At 35.6% G+C, this 25,255-nt stretch overlaps 1 protein-coding gene across 4 annotated transcripts in view; it reads right to left on the minus strand.

Moving 5' to 3' along the window:
- The window catches only part of ZNF292 (zinc finger protein 292), a 102,477-nt gene that overhangs the window by 12,987 nt on the left and 64,235 nt on the right, over positions 1-25,255 (minus strand). For 3 of the 4 annotated variants that reach the window (XM_055087630.1, XM_028494670.2, XM_055087631.1), the window contains exons 5-7: positions 11,009-11,211; positions 5,101-5,237; positions 3,208-3,349 (exon numbers count right to left, since the gene is read on the minus strand). In XM_055087630.1, coding sequence (XP_054943605.1) covers positions 3,208-3,349; positions 5,101-5,237; positions 11,009-11,211 — 482 coding nt within the window. Of the gene's footprint in view, positions 1-3,207; positions 3,350-5,100; positions 5,238-10,012; positions 10,292-11,008; positions 11,212-25,255 lie in introns of those variants that run through there. The other variant, XM_055087632.1, reaches the window with a different exon arrangement.

Raw genomic sequence — 25,255 nt, forward strand, 5'->3', positions numbered from 1 at the left:
TGTTTGATCAGATTTCAGAAAATAAAAACAAAGGGAGACATTTTATGCAATGGGAAACAAGATTTGGGGGCAGAGCAATTACCACATTGCACATTATCCTGCTCCCCTGGACAACTTTCCCAAGCTATTCACGCTTTAAGTGCTTTTTTATGTGCTTTAATGCTGAGCCCAAAGTCTCTCTAGAAAAGCACTACTCAACAGAACTGTCTGCAGTGATGGACATGTTCTTTATCTGTGCTGTTCAATATGGTAGCCACTAGTCACATGGAGCTCCTGAGCACCTACAATGTGGCTACTGTAACTGAAGAACGGAATTTTATATTTTACTTAGATTAACTAGCCATAAGTGTCTGATGGCTATCATAATGAACATTGTAGCTCCTGTCCAAGATTTTTCCCCCCTCTCCAACAAGGTCCCTTGTGAGCAGGGTGTAAGGTTGAGGGAGGAGAGTCCCTTTTACCTCACCTCCTCAATTCCACTGATTAAGAAATGAAATCCAAAGTGGTTAAGGTTACCAGGTGGTCAACAAGTCAAGATTTATATCCAGTTTGTCTGGCTTCTAGTTTCAAGTTCCATCTACTTTGCCATGCTGCTCTTTAAGTTAGATATAAAGTAGTGGCACAACCTATATTTTAAAATTACATAAGTAATTTTCTAAGAAACTTATTGTTAAGTTTATTTTTTAACTGCAGCGCTATGACATATAAAATGGAAAAGCAGGATGAGTTAACAAGGCCGATAAAGAAAAACTGGAAAGCAGAAGGATTCATTCCTATTCTTTCCTCCTGAAGATGAAGAGAAACTGTTTCAGGAGAAAAAAAGCAAAGATACATATAAGATTTACTGACCAGCTAGAGACCTTAAAAGATATTTTTAAAAAAGAATGTATTTTGCTTTCTACTTTCAAAAACAAAATTATACATTAATTAAAAATACTTCTTGTCATGTTACATCCCGGTTTCCAAGGATTTCTAAGACCTGTCTGGCATATACCATTCCATGCAGTGTTAGCAACTTTGGAAAGTGGCTTCCATGTACATTTAAAGGGGAAACCAAGTGCATCCTACAAGGGTTACTATAAGAAAAATTAATTTTGTAAAAGTTGGATTCTGATTTTTGCTAATAGATAAATGGAAACACGCAATCTCTGCTCATCACTTCCCTTTTGAATTGTGTCTAATCTACTGTTTAATCCACCTACTAAGTGTTTTCATTTCTATGACTATGTTTTTGTATTTCTAAAAGTTCTTTTGACTCTTTTTAAAATCTGCTTGGTCATTTTTATAGGACCTCTCTCATACTTCAATTCCTTATTTTATATCTTTAAATATATGTATTTTATAATTTATCTGTAACTGTATCATTTAAAGTATTAGGCAAATAATCCTATCATTCGTTCTGTCCACTGAAATTCATTCATGTCAGATTGTTTCATATATTTAATAGAGCTTGATGGTTAACTTTATGTCTTTAAATATATGTAATTTATCGTTTTTATCCTTGCATGTTTAATCCTATTGTTAGTTCTCTCTGCTAAAATTCCCTCATGGCAGACGGTTCTATGTTTTGTAAATCTTGATGGTGAACCCATCTTAAGAAGGGTTTTATCTAAGAATCCTGTACTGAAGGTATGTCCCTCCAAAGCAGTTCTTCATTTGCTTCTGCCAGGGATCCCAGGCATTACCAGCCCAGGACTCCATCCTTACCTTCTTAAATACTACTTATGTAAGGGAGCAAAATCTGTCACCATCAAATGTGTCTCTTTGACGTGAGGATTATGTTAGGCTGATTACTTTTCAGAAACAGAAGACTAAGGAAGTTCTTCCTGTTACCCGCCACCCCTACCTGTTACTGCCTAAATGAATTTAGAAAGAGGGCCTGTTCCTGGAATAGAGCTGTCACCAGAGATCTCTGCAAAGAATATGGGCTAGGGGTGGTGGGGAGAAACTCTGCAGGGCCTGGATATCAGAATCCACTGTGTCCGATAGTCTCTGCATGGCCCAGCACACCATTGGTCTACCAAACATTGCTTTTCCATCTTCATGTGAATTGCCTTCCTCTCCTCTGAAGTCCTAAACCACTACACCCAACATCCTTCTTGTCTTTAGCTGAAGATGGTATTTAAGGTGAGAGTTTCAGCCATTTTGACGAGTTATTCAGTTTTCCTGGGTCTCTCCCATGTATACATGTTATTAAACTTTTGCCTGATCTTCTCTTGTTAATCTGTCCTGTGTCAGTTCAGTTCTTAGACCAGCCAACATAACTAAGAAGAAAAGAGAGAGGAAAAGGTCTTCCTCCCTGACACTCACTTGGTGTGGGGATTCCTGGTTATATGGCAGGGTAAATGTGGACCCCAAATCGTGTGAGGGCAGACCTGTGGTTACAATTTATTAGGGAAAACATTTTCCTCCTCTGACCCACAGTCCAGTCGGACATGCACACGGTTCCCTATCATCATCTGTGTTACACAGTATAATATTTTTCTAGTCCACTTTTCAATGGAATTACAGTACTTCAAAAGTTGGTGGAGGGAAGGAGGGGAACACGGAACTCAGTTCTAAATCCCCACCTTGAAAGGGCCCAAGATCCCACCTCTTGTCTTATTCCTGTGTGGATATAAAAACTCAAACCCCTTAGTAACATACCCCAATCCTCACCAGGGTAGGAGAACCCTAGCATCAGCTCAAATTTCTACTCCAGTTTTTAGGTTTCTCTTCTTTTTGAGCCTAGGGATTTCCCCAATATGCTTGCAATCTCAGCTGCTATACATTAAGAATAATGTTTGTTTTATTTTGTCAGGTATTTGTGGGTCTTTTGTAGAAGAAGGATTTTTAGATACCGTAATCTACCAGACTGCTAGCAAAAGAAGCTATCTCTATATTTCTCTTTACACTTTCTAAATTTCTATAGAGCCAAATTATCAAAATAGCATAACACCTAGCAGTAAAAATTATGGAATGATAAAATACAAGTATTATGTATATTGCTTTTCTTCAGGCTAAAAGCAAGCTCCTGGCTCTCATTTGCATTTTTAAGTTTCTCTGTATCAAGTATCATCAAGGGTTAATAATAAAATCAATGTTCAAAGCACTAAATGAAATAAACAAAAATCAGTGGAAGAGGTGCCAAAATAATAAAGTTTAAGTTTTTTATTAAACGTAATTTATATATTTGAAATTAAGATAAGATACCTTGATCATTCTTACCTCTGAATTAATAACTTTAATCAGGAAGAAAATGTGATATACCGTCTTGGTTAACAAAGAAAGTTGACGACATCTTTCTAGGTACACCTGTATAGATGGTTCTACTCTTTGCTGTAATTTACTCCAAAAGAGAGTGAGTTCCCTTAAAAAAACAAAACAAAAAACAAACAAACAAACAAAAAAAGTAAAAAAGTAAGCTGGAGCTACAATGTAAAATCATGAACATGTCAGGCTAGTAATTACATGTGAAATTAAAACTGGTTATAGATTCCAATTCTATATGTAGAATGAGGTTTAAAAGAAAAAATCTCAAATTTCTGAAGACTTATTAAATAAAAATCAAGACATGACTTATCATTTTACTGATTAAGATTTCTGAATCTCAGAGAAGCACTCACTACCTTTTACTAGGAAAGCACCTGACATTTAAACAAGTTATACAATGGTAACTTTGGGCCACATCTGAACTTTTTTTTTTTGCAGTACATGGGCCTCTCACTGCTGTGGCCTCTCCCGTTGCGGAGTACAGGCTCCGGACGCGCAGGCTCAGCGGCCATGGCTCACAGGCCCAGCCGCTCCACAGCATGCGGGATCCTCCCGGACCGGGGCACGAACCCGCATCCCCTGCATCGGCAGGCAGACTCTCAACCTCTGCGCCACCAGGGAAGCCCCTGAACTTTAAAGTAATAAGAAAGTGCAAAATGTGTGTGCATATATAAAAAGCTTCAATGGCATAATGATTTTTAAAAAGCATTTAATTTTTATCTTCTAACTTAAATTTAAATTATTAGATAATGTTAAGAATCAAGGATGACACAGAACCCAGAAAAAAATAACTAATCTGTGCCACAGCAGTGAAAAAAATAAAAGAAACTTTGAAAAATAAACTTTGAAATTTATTTCAAATGCAATTACACTATATTTTCTTAGAAAGTAATCCTACTGAACTGATGAATTTTCCTCCCTTTTACCTATTGTCCTGTTTCTTTTCTGTCCTCCATAGTTAACTTCCACAAAAATCTTCCTTGCTTCAACATCCCGCCCACATCAAGTATTCTCCTCCATATAGGCCTTTCCTATTAGTTCCTCAGCTTCCACTCCTAGAAACTGTGCCCTTTCCACCATCCACTTGAATAACTTGCTCATTTACTGGATTTTAACCTTCATATTGAGGACTTCAAAATCTGTCTCTCCAGTCTTGACCACTTTCACCTCTCCAGTTCTTTATAAATTTTCTTTTGTTTTTCCACAATACCAACACAACACTGAAGACTAATATGCTGTCGACTGACCAGATAAATTGTCAGTTTTAGCTAACACTAACTTAAGACAGTTGATCTTAAGTTTTTTGAGTTAACTGAAGTCATCATCTCTGTTAGCTGTTATCCTCCCAAAGGATTATATATAACAGGTTTGCCCACTAGGAAATGTACCATGAAGTTAGTGAAGTAGAATGATACCTCACAGAAATGAACTATATTTCTATACATAAATAAATGACTAGCAGCTAGTTATGTAGTAAAAAAGTCTGCAATATGCAGAGGAAAAATACACACATTAAATCAAAGGTTGCTTACGTATGTGAAAAAATTTTTTATTGCGGCATTAGACATAAGCCCTTCTTTCATCTTCCAACATTTAAAAATTAATCATAATTGAACATTATATGATCACTGCTGGTATACTAAGGAGCTGTGTGGTCCTTAATATAAAGTTTTTAAAGTTAGAATATGAACTACTTGATAATCAGTTTGCACAGCATATAATATCTGAAAATAAGCTTTTTGTCTTTGTAACACTAAAAAGATTTTTAAAAATATGTTAAGCTATCTGCACAACCTATCCTGTAATCTTATTGAACAAACTTCTCCTTTCAAAATAAAATCAACTCACCAAGCACAGTACATATCTCCTTGTTGAAGCTGACGTGATAAAAATGCAGTACATAAGACAAGAGCATTTTTTTCATCACCCTCAGATTCTAAGTTACAGATCATTTCTAGGGCATCTTTGCAATCAACTTCTGAAATCTACAAGGAAAGGATATAGAAATATGCCATAAAATGGTTTTATGTTAGAATATATAGTAATATACTTTACGATTTTTATTAGATATTTACAGATCATTTTCATCAGTAAAACCTCATTAACTCATACACTATCAATTCACAGTTTGTCATGACTAGGCTGCAGTTTAAAGAAATAATCTTTCTTCAAGTCAGAGAACCAACGATTTTCAAGACCTTTATAAGCATTCATTTACATGTAAATAACTAATGCTAATTATAAGCAACCTCTACCCATTAAATCAGGTCTATAATACTGAAAAAGAAAAGCTGCTACTTGTATTTCTTCCCCTTTATCCAGTAATTTAAAAAGCATGAGAATCAGCAAAAAGACAGAAATGTCTACTGGATATAGACTAAAAAAACAAAGTGTCTATTTATTGGAGGGAAAAAAGTATAATATGAAACATTTTATGTAGCTATGCCACTTTTAAATGAAGCTCACCTCAGTTTTCTATAAATCTCCATTATTTTTCTTTTCATATAAATTCATTCCATCTCAAAGCTTGTCAACAGTCATGCATGCATAAGTATAACCTAGATGAAGGCAACTTGCTTCATTTAATTATGCACTTACATCTAATGCTTACTTTTTTAATTAAAATTTATAACCTCATTACAATGATTTACTACATAAAACAAACAATTTACCTATTATCTCTACAAGTATTTGCTGTAAGATAAGGATTTGACAAACAGCATACAGTCACAAATCACTGGTGTTCCACAGAATTAGATTAACTGCAACATGGTACAACTGACAAATGGCAAAAAGAACTGAAGATTAATACAGACCACTAGCACTCGTGTACCAAAGAGGTAACTATATACCTCCTTGTTGACCTTCTATGTCTCCTCATTACTTTTTGAGTACAGGAAAAGTGTGTGTGTATGTGTAAAATGTAACATGTTTAGGATTAAACAAGTGTCTGAATGGGAATGAGGGTAATCTTGAGGCTGATCTTTGATAATGAGGATAAAGACTGCATGGGGATAGATTCAGAGGTTCCATTTTATACATTACACTGAGCTAGAAAACACTAAGATAAGAAAAGACCCAACTCCGAGTCTATGTGTTTAACAACAATGATTTCTTAAAGAAGTATGAAGTTAGTGTCAGAGTTACGACTGAAACCTAAGTCCTGCAACTCCCTGGCACAGTACTCTTTCCACTACTCCTCTGTCTGCCTCTTTCTTACAAATCTTTATCTCTAAGTGACCCTATGTAAACAAACACAAAAAGGGCTGAACAATATATATTTATACAATTAATATTTTCAAATATCTACAATAAGTTAAATGCATTGTTAGACATTTTATATATGTATGTAATTATTATTTAATCATAACTTTTCTACTAGGTAGGTATCATTAACATTTTATACATAAGGTGTCAATAAACACAGTAAACAGCAGCTACTATTATTCATTTATTTGTGCCAGCTTCTTCAGAAATAGCATTGTTAATCAACATGATAGCTTGCCTGGTAAATACTATTTATTTTTAGAGATAAGGCCCAAAGAGGTTAAGTTACTTGCTCAAAGTTACATGCTTAATTAGCAGAGTCAAGATTTCAAGCCAGGTCTCGCTTCAAAGTCTGTGCTCTTTCTAGAATTCTACATGCACAAGCATACTGAGGGTCTTTCTTGCTAAATATTGATTTTACATGTTCAGGTTTAACAAAAATTCTTACATCTTGAAAGTCTGATTTATTTTGAATCAAATGTTTTTTTGTTGTTCTTCTAAAACCTAAGCCATTCTTAATGAATTCTCATATAATGCAAAATGTGTACATTATAGGGAAAGAAAGTTATTTTCCCAATGATATTACCTACATTAGCTTATACTTAATAATTAAAAATATATATTTGTATCTATGTAAGGTAGCCTCTATAAATTTATCCACATATATACAACATACCAACTGAAACATCTGGTATATTCAATAATACAGAAAACCTCACTTTTTATAGGTATACTAAGGAAACAATTTTACTATGTGCTGTTTGACAGCCTTCATTCCCGATTTGCCACTAGATGGCCCACTTGAAAAAACATAGGACACTAAAGAGAAAATGAAACCTAAACTAATAAATGGCTTAATTAAAATTGTGCAAGTGAAATACAGGTCAAATTTAGCCATCAATGAGCAAGAATTATTTTTTATAATCCAAGGCAGCATAAAGTACGGATTACCAATATATTACCTATATAAGAACTATACATTACAGATAGCTATTTTGTATTGCTTTGAAAAATGAGTAAAAATCTAATACCAGAAAATTTAGAAATATGAATAAAATTTTTAAAGCCAATTAAAATGGTCTGTTAAAGATATACTATGCTAAATCCCTTTGTAAAGGCATAAAAATCATTTCAAAAATGTGAATAATGACTTTCATGTTTTAATATGGCTCTTTCTGCAAGATATTCAAAAAATACAGAACACTTCATCAATATTTTACATACATTTACCAAGTGTACTTTTAAAATGTATTGGCTTTAACATATTTTAGGAATAGTCTTTTGCTTATCAAAATGAAATTGTTTTCCATCTAGAAAAGGACTTAAACGGTAAACCTGTCACATTAAAATAATTAGCTACTGTTTTGTTTTTTTTTTAATATACTCTCAGGGTAGCAAAATCTTAGGCTAGATTTAAAAGACGAATAATCTATAGTGTTAGGAAAGAAAAAAACTTCATATACTGTTTATAAGAGTATACACTGGCATAATCTTTTTTTGGATGGTAGTATGGCCCTATTTATTAATTTAAGATGTGTAGGTTCTTTGATCCAGCAATTCCACTTACAGAAATTTACCCTACCAGTATACCCCCAAGAAGAATGAAAGGATGTATGGACAAGGAAACAATTTAAATGTCCCCTAGTTTGGCTAAGATATTATTACAAATCTATACTATGAAATTATGCAGCCATGAGAAAAAATGAGGTTGATCTATAAAAAATGATATGGAAAGATGTCCAAACTAAGAGGAGGAAAAGTGACCAGCAGCCAGGGTATGTGTAAGTATGTTTAAAGTGTGTGTGTGTGTATATGTAAAAATATCAGCAATATCAAATTTCACACTTAATGATTAGTCAGAGGAGTATTAAATGGGGAAATAATGGTTAGAGAGACACAAGTTAGAAGATTTAACTTTTTTAACATATATGTTTATTTTGACGACAAAACCAACAGAAATACTGGATATAAAATAAACAATGCTAACTTCATTTTTACACCTACACCAAGAATCCAGGCCAAAGTCCATTCCTTCTAGAGAAGCCAGATAAACATTCATCTCAGTCCCTCTGTTACCTCTATCACACTGAAAGGGTCCTGAGAAATAGTCAATCCCTTGTCTACTGGCTCACTTGGACAAGGATTTCCTCAAAAGGACTATAGATCCAGACCATGGTTGACTCTTTCCACTATCTATTCCTGCCTACTCTAAGGAATGGGTAAAAACCTCAAATGTTTACAAGAACCAGACAGGTAAAGTGAATGTTTGAAGTGGGTCATGTAGCATACCTCTTCTGAAGGGGGTAATGTCTGGGCAATTGTTCCAAAGTGATTACCTTCCCTTGGGGCAGAAATAACGAGAGAATTTACTCCACTTGGAACAATGAAGAACCAGTTTCTACATGTTTGTAATAGAAACATAAAAGAGTAATCAAACAATCTCTAAGCAAAAAGGGATTTTTAACAAGGAATGTGTAGACTTACACTTATCCCATCCCGTTCTACACTATGTGATCTAGTTTTGTTCCTGGGGTGGGAAAGAGACTTTAGCAAACTCTGCTTAAAGAACATGAAATATCTTAATTCCACCTGCTTAACAAGAGAAGGAAAAAATAATTTCATATGACATCAGAGATACCCAGGGTCTTCAGAGAGAATTTTTCTGATGCTCTCCCAGAGCAGGCTGGGCTGCTGCTACTTTACTCTGGATAATTAGACCAAAATGGAATTTAGGTTCAGTATTGCAAGATTTTTTGATTATTCAAGATGGCTAGAAACAGAGATTTTTCCTGGAGATTACAAATTCATAGTCTTCAACTTCAAACAGGACTTTCAAAGTTAACCTAACCACCCTGTCTTTAGATAGAGTCCTACTAGAAGGTACGCTTCTTTAGGGTAGGACCTATGCCTTACTTTTAAATCCCCTCAGTGTTTAGACAGCACACATCTCTTACTTAATAAAATCTGCTGAAGGAAGGATGGACGGATGGACAGATTGACTTAAGGGCTGGGACTGAACTGATAATGAAAACTTTAGTGGAGCTGAAAAATATCTAAGATGCAGCATCACAATAACTAATTTATTGAAAGACTAAAAAACAATGTTACACACATTTCAAAGGCTGTTATCCCAAGAAACTTGATACAGCTGCCAATGAACTTGTCTACAAAGTTATCCTGAACTAACAAGAAAATTTCAATCTTCTATTTAGCTCCTGTTATACAGCGATTAAAAAGCCATTACCTGAGACAAAAGAGAAATATTAAAGAAAATAACAGCTAAGGTCTAAACTAATGATATCTCCCCTAAGCTAGAGCCCTTGGCTCTTACTCCACCCGGCCTAGAAATTACCTGGCATCACTCTCCCAGTATCCTCATTATCCTCAACATACACAACAGGCTTATTTCTAATCTCAGTCCAAGGCTATCATCTTCCTCTTTATTTTCTGTTCTCAAGAAAAGTCAATCCCCATTGTAATTACAACCTCTAACCTCATGTGGGCATTTAGTTTTCTGTCCGAGGTTATCCTTCTTCTGGACTCTGATTACAATCTCTCTCTGACTACTCAGGGGATCGTGCATGCTCTGTTAACTGTCTTCTCTGTTGTTTATCTCAGCTTTTCCCTTTGTATATCCTAAAATCTGTCCCCCGGTCGCTTTGTTCTCCATTCTCTATTGCTCTGGAGTCGAAAGACACTTATATTAGAGATATAAGACACATATACATTAAATGTTCACACAACACTGTCCAATGTATTATAGTTTTATCTATACTCTTTATATACATATTCCCTGCTTTTTGATCAACAACTTTCAATTCTCCTACCCTGTCTCCAACTTCATTTTGGAATTATGAGTGCTCCAATTGCAAAATTCCCATTTGGATCATGATTCTACTTTTTGAATTCTGTAGTATAAAATACACATATACATGAATACTATGCTTTATGCCAAGTAGAAGTAAAAAAAACAAACAAACAAACACAGAATCACCTGTCTTACAAAGAAAAAGTTTTACATTAAATACCCAAATAAAATATTTATATATATAAATATAGATAGAGAGAGAGAGAGAGAGAGAGAGAGAGAAAGTATTCCTAGCGGGAAGTCATATAAATTTTTTAAGTTACTTAAATTAGCCAGTTAGAGAAAAATCTGCAAGTATCTTGAAGTCAGGTAAAACTGAAATTAAGGCCCAAACACTAACAAATATAAACATCCTAACTAAATTAAGCTACCACCATCTTTCCCATAATTTAGCCAAAGCAGTTAAAAGAGCCAAATTATTTAAAATAGAAGCCAGGTGAAATGTTTACATCTAACTCTGAAAGCTGCTTAGAATCACTATCTAAGAGCACACCCCAGATTTAAGACTGACAACAATGGCTCTTCACTAAAAGAAAGGGAAGTCAAAGACATTCTAATTCTAATTAAAAATTATTTTCTTCACTTTAAAAGATAACTACTAACAAAATAAAACATACTCACCTCTTCGATTAACTTTTCATTTGGTGATGATGTACAAAGACAGACAAGGTAAGTTTGCTTAAAACTACCTTTTGTACCAATCTCTGGATGGTCAGAACACAGCTTTGCTAGAGCAGTTGCTTGACTTAACTGATCTGTTTTGATTAGATGTTTAATTCTCATATCCAACAAGATGGGACCCTCAAAAGCTAAAAATTCATTCACTTTAAAAAACAAGACATAATAGATTATTAACATTTGGTAATAGTTCATTTGCAATACAAATACTTACAAGGAGTATTTTTTTAAAGCACAGAAACTAAAACTCGTTTTTGTTGTTGTTGCAGTTTCCTATTACTCTCAGGCTAGCACAGAATACTTGACCTTATAAGCAGAAGGAGGTATGCTGCTTTTTAGAGCTGCATTAAATATTTTTGCCCCTCGAAGTACCATTTACAATGAGGTGAGTTAAATTCCTGATTATAAAAATAATTTTGCATTGAATTCTGAAACTCAGTGTTATTAAAATTATACTGAATTCTTTTCCCCACAGCATTTATTCTTGAATACCAGGCATTAGCATTTCTAGAAATTTGCAGTTAGGACATTACACATTTACATGGGAAACCACAAAAGGATGTTTGGATATTCAAGAAGATGAAATTCAGCTAATATTGTGTTCAATACTGTTGATGTATTTTTCATTTTACAAAGGTGAAGTCTATCTTACCTTAATGAGTGTTTTAGAACAAATTTATATATCTATGGAAAAATAAATAAGGGGGTGGGGGTAGTCTGCTGAAAGTTCTGTGGGTTTTTTAAATACCAATCAATAAACCTCAACACTTGCTTAAGACCCACTAATGCATAATAAATTTCTGTTCTGTTGAAATCTTAAATTTCCTAGTGCTTGTTTGATCAACTACAAATAAAAATTTAACTTTTTTTTTTTTTTGGTGAAGGAGATTTTAAATTTTAACAAATGCAAATTTAAACTTTTCCCTAAGTTTTCTTTACCAGGATGAAAATCGTGTTTAAAAATTTACTTGGTGATGGCTAGCTGGAAACCTTTGGAAGGCTTTCAGTAATAAAATTTTAAATGCCCTATAAATACTATAAAATACACAATTTCTCACTTGTGAACAGACTGGAAGACATGTCTAGTGAGTAAGTTGTGGGTTAGAATATGGAAAATAAGAGATGTTCTTCCCTTCTTTAAATATCCTTTGCTACCCTCTAGTACCTTTATTTTTTAGATCTAACTGTACTCCACTATGAAAATACTCTTCTATAAAATAGTATGATTATGGCTCCTCAGTATTAAAACCATGAGCATGTAAGCAATTTAACATAGGATCACAAATTTCATCCTTTTCTTGAAGTCTAGACCTTTGTATCTGCTACTCTCTATTCTTTACATATTAAACTAAACCAAAAAGTATAAAGACTGAACACACATAAATAACACTATCTGCATACCCTCTGGTGCCTCTGATGATATATGTCTGACATATACTGGGCATTACTTTTCTTTTTTTAATATGACACGATCCTGGTTAAGACAGTTATATGGCAAATATCTTTTCACAGTTTAGTTCAATGGCCAAAGTAAAATCTGTAAAGATTTTCAATGACAACCTTAAGGAAAGAGAGTTAAAATAAAGTTATTCCAGCTATAAGTCACAGACTTTAAAATACAGCTTGAGTTTCCAGGAAACTCTAGCAATAAAAAGTCTGGGAATTATTTCAAATACTCCCACAAAAACTCATAATCAACAAACTCTGAAGATCATGGAAAAGACATTATTTAAAGGTGGCAAGTTTTTTAACAAAACTAATGACAATCTTAATAGGAGGAATTTCAAATAGTCCCTAAAATCTCAAAGAGCAGCATGTATAGTTAGAACGACAAATCATACAAAATAATTTCTGTACTAACAAGTATAGCAGAATACATGCTATTATTATACATTCCAAAAACATACTTGTGTGTGTTTTTAAACAATGGGAAACCTTTGCCACACTTAGGGCAAAACTGATCTCAAAGAAATACAGAATATTAGAGCAGAAGGAACTTTACAGGTCATTTTGTCCAGCTCCATCATTTGGCAGATGAGTAAACTGAGGCTCACAGAAGGCAAGTGACTTTCTAGGGTCATAAAGCCAGTTAATGACAGAACCAGGACCAGAATAATGGGGTCTTGCAACTTCCACCTTAACACAGTGGTGTGATGAGAAAAAAAGAAAAATTCTTATTTAACTAGTGTGTCTACTAGTTATCAGAACAGCACTACATAGCAGTAAAGAGCTGTGAAGTAGCATTAGCTTTTAAAGGAAAATAATAATGTATTCTGAAGCTCATGTTTTAAACAGATCAAAATCAGATACATTCAACAATACTCAATTCAGAACTTCCCCCTCAGGGGAGGGAAACTCACTCCCCTCACTTTTCTCCATTTTTCTTTTACTGCTTTCCTTGTCCCAATTCCTCTGTATCCTTCTCTATTTCTCTCTACTCCAGGACATGTTTTCCTTACAGAGTTATAATAGCACATCAAAGACTACCAGACTTATGAAAAAAGTTTTGTTATCTTTATCCTTGAGTACCTAGTCACATCAAATTTCACTCCCTACCCTGCTTTACCCATCCCCATCCCAGAAAATGAAAAAATACCTTGAATTTTACTTGTGTAGCCTTTTTATCTATTTTGTCTGTATTTATGTACTTGGAAAAAAAGCAGGTTTACTACATTCAAGCCTATCGAGAGCTGGATGACATAAAATGGCAATGTAAGTGAATGATATTCAGCCAGTTCAATTAAGAAAGTAATATAATGGCCTGGCCTTCTTCCCATAAAATGCTACTTACATAATAGTAAAAAAGAAAAACATGGAAGATAATTTTAAATATATTACAATATATAAGTTGAATATTTGTGATAAATCTTTACCCAAATATTAACTGATCATGTACCATGCACCAAAACTTAGAAGTAGGCCCTGGATTCCCCCCCAAAGTGGAGTCAACCTGTTTACGGGGTATATATCTCCACACTCAGATTTGCTCACAATTCCCCTTGCAGTATCTCCGGGTAGCTGTTTCACAAGCATCTCAAACTCTGCATACAAAAATCTTTATACCACAGTATGTGTTATCTCAACCCAGAACTAAAAGTTGGCATTAAAATTGTTCTCTTCTGCCTCCTCCTCATCCTAACCTAAAATACACCATATAATCCTGTCACTTCTAACTCCTAAGTACTCAATCCTATTCATTTTTCTCCATCCCTATGCCAACCACTCACTCACCCCCACCTCCCAGCCCAAATCATTTATCTACCAGACCACTTTGTTGCACTCTACTAGTCTTCTGTAGCCACTCTTACTCTTTCCATCACATCTCCACTAGGACGCAGGGTGCCTTTTCTTTTTCCTAAAGCACATGCTCAACTGTCTTCTCCTAGATAAAACCCCCAAGTGGTGTCCCTTTGACTTCAAAGAGTAAATTCCAAAATTACCATCATGGCCTACATGAATCTGCATCACCTATTCCTTTTTAAAAATACAATTTATATTTTCTCTTAAAATTTATTCAGCAAGATCGATTGGGCAAGAAATAAAAGGCATCCAAACTGGAAAGGAAGAAATAAACTCATCTGATTGCAGATGGCATAATCTTATAGGTAGAAAACCCTAAAGATTCTACCGGAAATCAAAAAACGATTAGAACTAATAAACGAATTTAGCAAAGTTGTAGGATATAAAAATCTAAACACAAAAATAAGTCGCATTTCTATTCACTAACAATGAACAATCTGAAAAGGAAATTCAGAAAACAATTCCATTTATAATAGCAACAAAAAGAATAAAGTACTTAGGAATACACCTAACCAAGAGAGTGAAAGACTCGTACACTAAAACCTACAAAACATTGCTGAAAGAAATTAAAGAAGACACAAGTAAATGGAAAGATCCCCATGTTCATGGACTGGAAGATTTAATACTGTTAAGATGTCCAACTACTCAAAGCAATCTACAGATTCTATGTAATCCCAATAAAACTGCAATGGCTATTTTGTAGAGATAGAAAAATTTATCCTAAAATTCATATGGAATCTTAAGGGACCCCAAATAGTCAAAACAATTCTGAAAAAGAACAAAGTTGGAGGTCTCACACTTCCTCACTTCAAATATACTACAAAGCTAATCAAAACTGGCACACAGATAGGCATGTAGGCGATGCAACAGAATAGAAAAAACTCAGAAATAAACCCTCACCATATGGTCAAATAATCTTCAACGAGGTGCCCAGACCACTCAATAGGAAAATGATAGTCTTTTCAACAAATGGGGTTGGGAAAACTGGATATCCACATGCAAGAGAATGAAGCTGGACCCTTATCTTAAACCATATAAAAAAACAAACCTGGCCTTCCCTGGTGGTCCAGTGGTTAAGACTCTGTGCTTCCACTGAAGGGGGCGCAAGTTCGATCCCTGGTCGGGGAACTAAGATCCCACATGCCACAAGGTGTGGCCAAAAAAAATAATAAAATTAAAAAAAAAAAAAAAAAAAAAAACAAACCTGAAATGAATTAAAGACCTAAATATAAGACCCAAAACTATAAAATTCCTAGAAGAAAACAATGGGGAAAAGCATCAAGATACTGGATTTGGCAATGATTTACTGGATATGATAACAAGGTATAAACAACAAAAACAACAAAAAAAAACAAATGAGACTACATCAAAGTTAACTTTTACGTATCAAAGGACAGAAGCAACAGAGTGAAAAGGCAACCTACAGAATGGGAGAAAATATATGCAAATCATATATCTGATAAGGGGTTAATGTCCAGAATATATAAAGAACTCCTACAACTCAACGACGACAACAAAAATCAAATAATCCAATTGAAAATGGGCAAAGGATTTGAATAGACATTTCTCTGAAGATGATATACAAATGGCCAACAAGCATATGAAAAAATGCTCAGCGTCACTAATCACCAGAGAAATACAAACCAAAGCTACAATGATATCACTTCACAGCCAAAAGAATGGCTATTATCAAAAACAAAACAAAACAAAACAGAAAATAAGTGTTGGTGAGGATGTGGAGGAATTGGAATCTTTGTACACTATTGACAGGACTATAAAATGATGCAACCTCTAAGGAAAACAGTCTATAAGTTCCTCAGAGAATTAGAAATAGAACTACCTTGTGGTCCAGCTATCCCACTTCTGGTTATGTACACAAAAGAAGTGAAAGGAGGGTCTCAGAGAAATATCTGCACTCCCATGTTCATAGCAGCACTACTCACAAGGGCCAAGAGGCAGAAGCAATCCAATGTCCATCAATAGATAAATGGATAAACAAATGTGGTATATACATATGATGCAGTATTATTCACCCTTAAAAAAGAAGGAAATCCTGTCACATGCTACAACACAGTTGAATCTCGAGGACATTATGCTAAGTGAAATAAGCCACTCACAAAAAGGTTAATACAGTATGATTCCACTTATATGACGTATCTAAAGTAGTCAAAGTCATAGAAACAAAAAGTAGAATGTTGATTAACCAGGGGCTGGGAGTGAAGGATGGGGAAAGGGGGGAGTTGTTGTTTAAAACAGGGCTTAATTTTGCAAGATGAAAAAGTTCTGAAGATCTGTTTCAAAACATTATGAACATACTTAACACTACTGAACTGTACACTTCGAAATGATTAAATGGTACATTTTATGTTGTTTTTTTACCACAAGAAAAAAAATGCGTTAAAAATCAATTCAGCATTGTTAGACAAAAAAATCCAAATTCAGAAATTTAATAAAAACATAACACTTTAAGCTCTACATCTGTGGTTCTTAACCCTGGCTGTACAATTATCGTGACTTCTAAAAAGTACTAATGCCTGGGGCTCAAACCCAGAGACTCTAATTTAATTGGTCTGTGGTAGGCCTCCAGCACTGGTATGTCTAAAAACTCTCCAGGTGATTTAAGCACTGCCAGGATTAAGAACCACTGCTCTAAGGTAACTATATTTCAGTGTTCAAATTACCAGTTAGGAATAGTCTTAATCTTTACCTGACCTCTCACCTTTTCCTGGAAGAACAAGCTACATATACAAGAAATAGAATTTTCACTTGAAGATTTCAGAATTTCTTAAATCATGTTGCTTGCTTTGTCATTAAATCTGAAACATTATGATCATAACTGATTCTTTGACATGACTGATATAAATCAGAATTTTTAAACATTAGAAAAATGCTCCATGATATAGATGAACCTAGTAAATAGGTAACCCTAAAATTTGTGTGAAATAAGATTTAATTATTACTATTACATTTAATTAAATTCTGACAACTTTATCCATGTAACATCATTATGAAATACACTCATTACAACAGAACTAATGAATTTTTCTAGGATGTTTAGAAAAGCCAATGAGTGTGTTTTAAAATCATTTTTAGTAAAAATAAAATCTTGGTGGTCACCATATTATATCTCATTATGTAATAGCAGAATATTATTAAGGTTAACAAAATGCAAAATAAAGCATCAGCTTGAAATGGGAGAGTGAACACTTTCACAATTTTACTGCAGTTAAGTTCTATCAGCTTAATTCTATCCAGAGTCACTGATCCTCAATGATCTAAGGGTTATACACAAGTAAAACCTAAACACAAGGCAATCTAATTTAGCAGTGATTTTTAAAAATAAAATCTAAAATGCTACACTGATTTATTTTCTATAACAAGGTCAGTTAAGAGCAAAAGGGAGAGACAAGGCAAAAAAAAAAAAAGACAACCAAATAGAAACAAGTTAAGAAAACTGTATTTCTAAGAGTACTAAATGTATATAGTCTATAAGGTGTTCTTTTTAGTGACTTTCTATAAGAAATGTCCTAACACACACAAAAAAACCATCAACAGATATAAGTCTAGGTCTCAGAATCACCCCTTTTGTTATTCTCTACATGGACAGGTAAAGATATAAACACACACATGAAAAATATAGGAAAAGTATCAATGAGCTAAAGAACTGGAGATTTACTATTAGAAAACAAACTCAGCTGCATGTAATCAGATCTGGCCTCACACTATTTACCTGGAAATTATCAGTTACCATTTGTTCTCTCCTCCCATCTCCTCTCCCTTTAAAACATAATTACATTTTACGTATGTTAATATCGGGTAAACCTAGCAGCACTTTTTCCCTGCTCATTTTAAAATGCAAAGTTTATTACTGAAAAAAAGACTTATTTTCTCACAAAGCTCTGGAGGATTTATAAAGTACTGTGGAAAAGCTGAAGCTTTAGAAATTTCCTTTGAAAACCAAGGGGTTCCAGAAAGAGAGAGAGAGCCACAGGGCTTAGTATTCAAGAAAGAACGGGTAAGCTGATAAAAATACAATTTATGCAATTACAAATTATTCCAAAATAGAAGTGGAAGGGAAAGGGCTGAAGGAATTCAGTGTGACTCTTAATAGGGAGCGCTTTCAGAGTTTAGATTTTACAATAATGACATATACAAAAGAAGGAAAAGCAGCAGGCTCAGGACCAAGGATGCGTGTGCACCACAAGTGTCAGCACCTGGTACTAACCTATGCAAACTGTTATTAAAGCTGAAACTCAAGATGACCCCTAGCTCACCAAAAAAGTTGAATGTAAGTAATCAAATTGGTGGAGATGGGTAACTTCTTCAGAAGGGCCTGCTCCTTGGGTTTGATTATGTATTATTTATGATGACAGAAAAAAAGAGGATTCCTTTATTCTTATGGTGGTTCTGATAATAAGATTTAAATTGAAAAGGTAGAACAAACAATGGAGGAAATGGAAATAGATGGGAAGATGTAATTTTCAAAATGGGGCTTAAGGTACATTTTGCAAACTGTAGACTAGAGAAATAGATATATTCCTAAGAGTCTCAAAATTAATATATTAAAAACATGGCTTGTGAGTGGTCAGGACAAAAAGCATGACTGTTAAGAGCCAAGACAGATTCATCAAACATAAATTAGGTTACACTTTTATAAAAGTTAATTCAAAATGTATCACAGACCCAAATATAAAATGCAAAACTATAAAACTTCTAGGAGAAAACAGGACAAAAATCTATATGACCTTGGGTTTGGTAATTATTTTTAGATAAAACACCAAAAGTACAATCCATGAAAGAAAAAATGATAAGTTGGACTTTATTAAAATTTAAAACTTCTGCTCTCTGAAAGGCATTGTAAAGAAAAAGGACAAGCCACAGAGTAAAGCGAATATATCTGCAAAACTCCTATCTGCTAAAGGACTTGCATCAAAATATAACAAAGAACTGTGACTCAACAATAAGAAAACAATGGATGGACCTAGAGATTGTCATACTGAGTGAAGTAAGTCAGAGAAAGACAAATACCATATGGATACGCTTATATGTGGAATCTAAAAAAATGTTACAAATGAACCTATTTACAAAACAGAAACAGAGTCATAGATGTAGAAAACAAACTTATGGTTACCAAAGGGGAAAGGGAGAGTAGGGATAAACTGGGAGATTGGGATTGACATGTACACACTACTATATATAAAACAGATAACTAAGAACCTACTGTATAGCACAGGGAACTGTATTCAATACTCTGTAATGACCTATATGGGAAAAGAATCTAAAAAAAGAGTGGATATATGTATAACTGATTCACTCTGCTGTACAGCAGAAACTAACACAACACTGTAAATCAACTACACTCCAATAAATATTTAAACAAAAATAAAACACAACACAATTAAAAAGTAGGCAGAAGATATAAATGGATGCCTCTCCCAAGAAGATATACAGATGGCAAATATTCATGTGAAAAGATGTGCAGTATCACTTGTCAGTACAGAAACACAAATTTAAACAACAATGGGATATCACTACACACCCATTAAAATGGCTAAAATTCCCAAAATAGACAACACCAATTGCCAGTGAGAATGTAGAGCAACATGCAGAATGGTACAGTTTGGCAGTTTCTTACAAAGCAAAACATAGTCTTACCATATGACCTAGCAATCTTACTCCTAGGTATTTACCCAACTGATGTGAAAACTTATGTTCACACAAGAACTTGCATGCCAATGTTTATAGCAGTTTTATTCATAAATGCCCCAAACTGGCAGCAAACAAGATGTCCTTTAATAGGTGAATGGATAAACAAACTACAGTACATTCACACAATGGAATACTATTCAGAAATAAAAAGGAATGATCTACTAAGCCACACAAAGACATAGATGAATGTTACATGCATATTGCTAAGTGAAAGAAGCTAGACTGAAAAGTCTATAATTACATGACAATCTCGAAAGAGCAATACTATAGAGATAGTTAAGTGGATCAGTAGTTGTCAGGTGTTCTGGAGAGGGTTGAATTGGTGAAGCACAGTTAATTTTTTTTAGGGCAGTGAAACTGTTCTGTATGATACTGTAATGGTGGATACATGATACTATGCATTGGTCAAAACCCATAGAACTTTACAGCATGAAGAAGGACTCAAGGTATGCAAATTAAAAAAAAATATTTAGGAGGTTGGGAAGCCCAGGATAGAACGGAGAATATGGCAAAACAATCTGTCTTACAAACATAATGAAAGAACTTCACTGAAAGAGGCGGGAAAATGGGGTGCTCACCTAACTTTGGATGAGTGGAGTCAGCAAGAATAATGGAAAGAGGAACTGTACCCACAGGGGTAGAGGTTATCAATTCTGAAACCACTATACATGTATACTAGGATTGATTAAGTATATGGATGGCCAATGGTAAGAGAAGTAAGTCTGAAAAGGCTACATACTGTATGATTCCAATTATATGACATTCTATTGAAGTGAGAGGTTACAGGTAAGCAAGAAGAGAAGGCTAGAATGATCCATGTGATATAGATTAGAGTTGGAGACATCAGTATAAACTCTCACATTTAGTTTAATATAGATACAGATGGTTACATACAGAAACATTTATAGATATGTGTACATACACAGATTAGTTATACTTACATATGTTTTCTTACTTTGTCTGCTGAGAGGTCCTAGAGGCAATGACACCTCAGTAGCAAAGAGAACACCCAATTACCAGGTCTTGGTTTCTAATATCAATACTATTCTCCAATAAAAGGAATTACGGTTCCTTGGAGAAATAGCTGATTCTAGGATTAGGGCAGGAAATACGACCGATAAGCCTGGAGCACCTTGTAGTGCCAGAAAACAAGGAAGTACTCAAACAAAAAAACATAACTCACAATGATGGGGTATGGGAAAAAGTAATTTCACAGTGGAGAAACCTGACAAACACACTGCCTCACCCAGGTGACCAAGGTTAACACCAACAGTGAGAAATCATGTTGATAATATGTACCTTTGGTATGATGTGATGACAATGGCACTTTACCTCTGTGATCTTTCTCCCCCAGACCCATAAGCCCAGTTCTCATCATGAGAGCAACATCAGACAAATCCCAATTGAGGGGATACAAAATACCTGACCAGTACTCCTCAAAACTGTCAAGGTCATCAAAAACAAGGAAAGTCTGAAAAACTGTCACAGCCAAGAGGAGCCTAAGGAGATATGACAACTAAATGTAATATGGTATCCTGGGTGGGATCCTAGAAGAGAAGAAGGACATTAGGTAAAAACTAAGGAAATGTGAATAAGGTATGGACTTTACTCAGTAACAAAGTATCGATATTGGTTTATTAATTGTAACAAATGTATCATGCTAATGTAAGATATTAACAGTTGGGAAAAATGGTTGTGGATTATTTGGAAACTCTTCACAATTTTTCTGTAAATCTAAAACTATTCTAAAATAAAAAGTTCATTTAAAAATTAATTAGGTCAGACTAACCTCAATATTAAACAATCTTACTTAATACAACTCTAGCCAAGTACCTCTTGTGGTCTTTCATCAAATCCTGATAGACAAAAAGGAGAGCCATGGACCAGACATAAGGAAATAGGTGTATTTGATGAAACAACCATAATCAAACGGCATTGGCTAAAAGACTGAAGGCAAGCAAGATTTCTATAAGTATCCCATAGGGTAGGTTTTTGGATATGACCTTTTTTTTTTTTTCTTTTTTTTCGGTATGCGGGCCTCTCACTGCTGTGGCCTCTCCCGCTGCGGAGCACAGGCTCCGGACGCGCGGGCCCAGCCACTCCGCGGCATGTGGGATCCTCCCGAACCGGGGCACGAACCCGTATCCCCTGCATCGGCAGGCGGACTCGCAACCACTGCGTCACCAGGGAAGCCCCTGGATATGACCTTTTTAATGGTTATTATCAAGAACCTGGATGCCAGGCTTCCCTGGAGGCACAGTGGTTAAGAATCCGCCCGCCAATGCAGGGGACACGGGTTCGAGCCCTGGCCCGGGAAGATCCCACATGCCATGGAGCAACTAAGCCCATGCTTGATCACAATTACTGAGCCTGTGCTCTAGAGCCCACGTGCCACCACTCCTGAAGCCCGCGCTCCGCAACGAGAAGCCCGTGCACCGCAAAGAAGAGTAGCCCCTGCTCGCTGCAACCAGAGAAAGCCTGCACACAGCAATGAAGAAGCACAGTTAATTTTTTTTAGGGCAGTGAAACTATTCTGTATGATACTGTAATGGTGGATACATGATACTATGCATTGGTCAAAACCCATAGAACTTTACAGCATGAAGAAGGACTCAAGGTATGCAAATTAAAAAAAAATATTTAGGAGGTTGGGAAGCCCAGGATAGAACGGAGAATATGGCAAAACAATCTGTCTTACAAACATAATGAAAGAACTTCACTGAAAGAGGCGGGAAAATGGGGTGCTCACCTAACTTTGGATGAGTGGAGTCAGCAAGAATAATGGAAAGAGGAACTGTACCCACAGGGGTAGAGGTTATCAATTCTGAAACCACTATACATGTATACTAGGATTGATTAAGTATATGGATGGCCAATGGTAAGAGAAGTAAGTCTGAAAAGGCTACATACTGTATGATTCCAATTATATGACATTCTATTGAAGTGAGAGGTTACAGGTAAGCAAGAAGAGAAGGCTAGAATGATCCATGTGATATAGATTAGAGTTGGAGACATCAGTATAAACTCTCACATTTAGTTTAATATAGATACAGATGGTTACATACAGAAACATTTATAGATATGTGTACATACACAGATTAGTTATACTTACATATGTTTTCTTACTTTGTCTGCTGAGAGGTCCTAGAGGCAATGACACCTCAGTAGCAAAGAGAACACCCAATTACCAGGTCTTGGTTTCTAATATCAATACTATTCTCCAATAAAAGGAATTACGGTTCCTTGGAGAAATAGCTGATTCTAGGATTAGGGCAGGAAATACGACCGATAAGCCTGGAGCACCTTGTAGTGCCAGAAAACAAGGAAGTACTCAAACAAAAAAACATAACTCACAATGATGGGGTATGTCAAAGGGACACAGAAGTTAACTCAAAGAGTTCTTGGGGGCCAAAGCTGAACTATTTGAGCAACAAAATAAAGTAGTATTGGATTATCACCAAAGTATAAAAAAAATATTCATGAGTAGTCCATATTGACTAAACAGATAGACAGATAAGGAAGAAAAGACAAACCTCCTGTGGAGAACTCCAAATAATCTGTGTAGAGATACTGCCTCCTCGAGGAGGTGGAGCTTAACTCTCCACCTCTTAAGTGTGGGCTGTACAAGGTAACTTCTTTACCAAGAGTATAGCATGGAAAGGGGGGAAAAAGTAATTTCACAGTGGAGAAACCTGACAAACACACTGCCTCACCCAGGTGACCAAGGTTAACACCAACAGTGAGAAATCATGTTGATAATATGTACCTTTGGTATGATGTGATGACAATGGCACTTTACCTCTGTGATCTTTCTCCCCCAGACCCATAAGCCCAGTTCTCATCATGAGAGCAACATCAGACAAATCCCAATTGAGGGGATACAAAATACCTGACCAGTACTCCTCAAAACTGTCAAGGTCATCAAAAACAAGGAAAGTCTGAAAAACTGTCACAGCCAAGAGGAGCCTAAGGAGATATGACAACTAAATGTAATATGGTATCCTGGGTGGGATCCTAGAAGAGAAGAAGGACATTAGGTAAAAACTAAGGAAATGTGAATAAGGTATGGACTTTACTCAGTAACAAAGTATCGATATTGGTTTATTAATTGTAACAAATGTATCATGCTAATGTAAGATATTAACAGTTGGGAAAAATGGTTGTGGATTATTTGGAAACTCTTCACAATTTTTCTGTAAATCTAAAACTATTCTAAAATAAAAAGTTCATTTAAAAATTAATTAGGTCAGACTAACCTCAATATTAAACAATCTTACTTAATACAACTCTAGCCAAGTACCTCTTGTGGTCTTTCATCAAATCCTGATAGACAAAAAGGAGAGCCATGGACCAGACATAAGGAAATAGGTGTATTTGATGAAACAACCATAATCAAACGGCATTGGCTAAAAGACTGAAGGCAAGCAAGATTTCTATAAGTATCCCATAGGGTAGGTTTTTGGATATGACCTTTTTTTTTTTTTCTTTTTTTTCGGTATGCGGGCCTCTCACTGCTGTGGCCTCTCCCGCTGCGGAGCACAGGCTCCGGACGCGCGGGCCCAGCCACTCCGCGGCATGTGGGATCCTCCCGAACCGGGGCACGAACCCGTATCCCCTGCATCGGCAGGCGGACTCGCAACCACTGCGTCACCAGGGAAGCCCCTGGATATGACCTTTTTAATGGTTATTATCAAGAACCTGGATGCCAGGCTTCCCTGGAGGCACAGTGGTTAAGAATCCGCCCGCCAATGCAGGGGACACGGGTTCGAGCCCTGGCCCGGGAAGATCCCACATGCCATGGAGCAACTAAGCCCATGCTTGATCACAATTACTGAGCCTGTGCTCTAGAGCCCACGTGCCACCACTCCTGAAGCCCGCGCTCCGCAATGAGAAGCCGCCGCAACGAGAAGCCCGTGCACCGCAAAGAAGAGTAGCCCCTGCTCGCTGCAACCAGAGAAAGCCTGCACACAGCAATGAAGACCCAACGCAGCCTAAAAATAAATTAAAAACAAAAACAAAAAAGACACAAACCTGGATGCCAACAGAGTGTATGCTAATAAGATCTGCTTAAACAGGGAAGGACAAAAATCTTGAATTAACAAAATCAAGATTTTAAATGATATTGACAAGTTGCAGAGGCAGAATGGATCTAACACAGTGAAATTAAAAAGAAAAAAAAAA

This window comes from Physeter macrocephalus, chromosome 10, assembly GCF_002837175.3.
Source record: "Physeter macrocephalus isolate SW-GA chromosome 10, ASM283717v5, whole genome shotgun sequence".
Lineage (NCBI taxonomy): Eukaryota > Metazoa > Chordata > Mammalia > Artiodactyla > Physeteridae > Physeter > Physeter macrocephalus.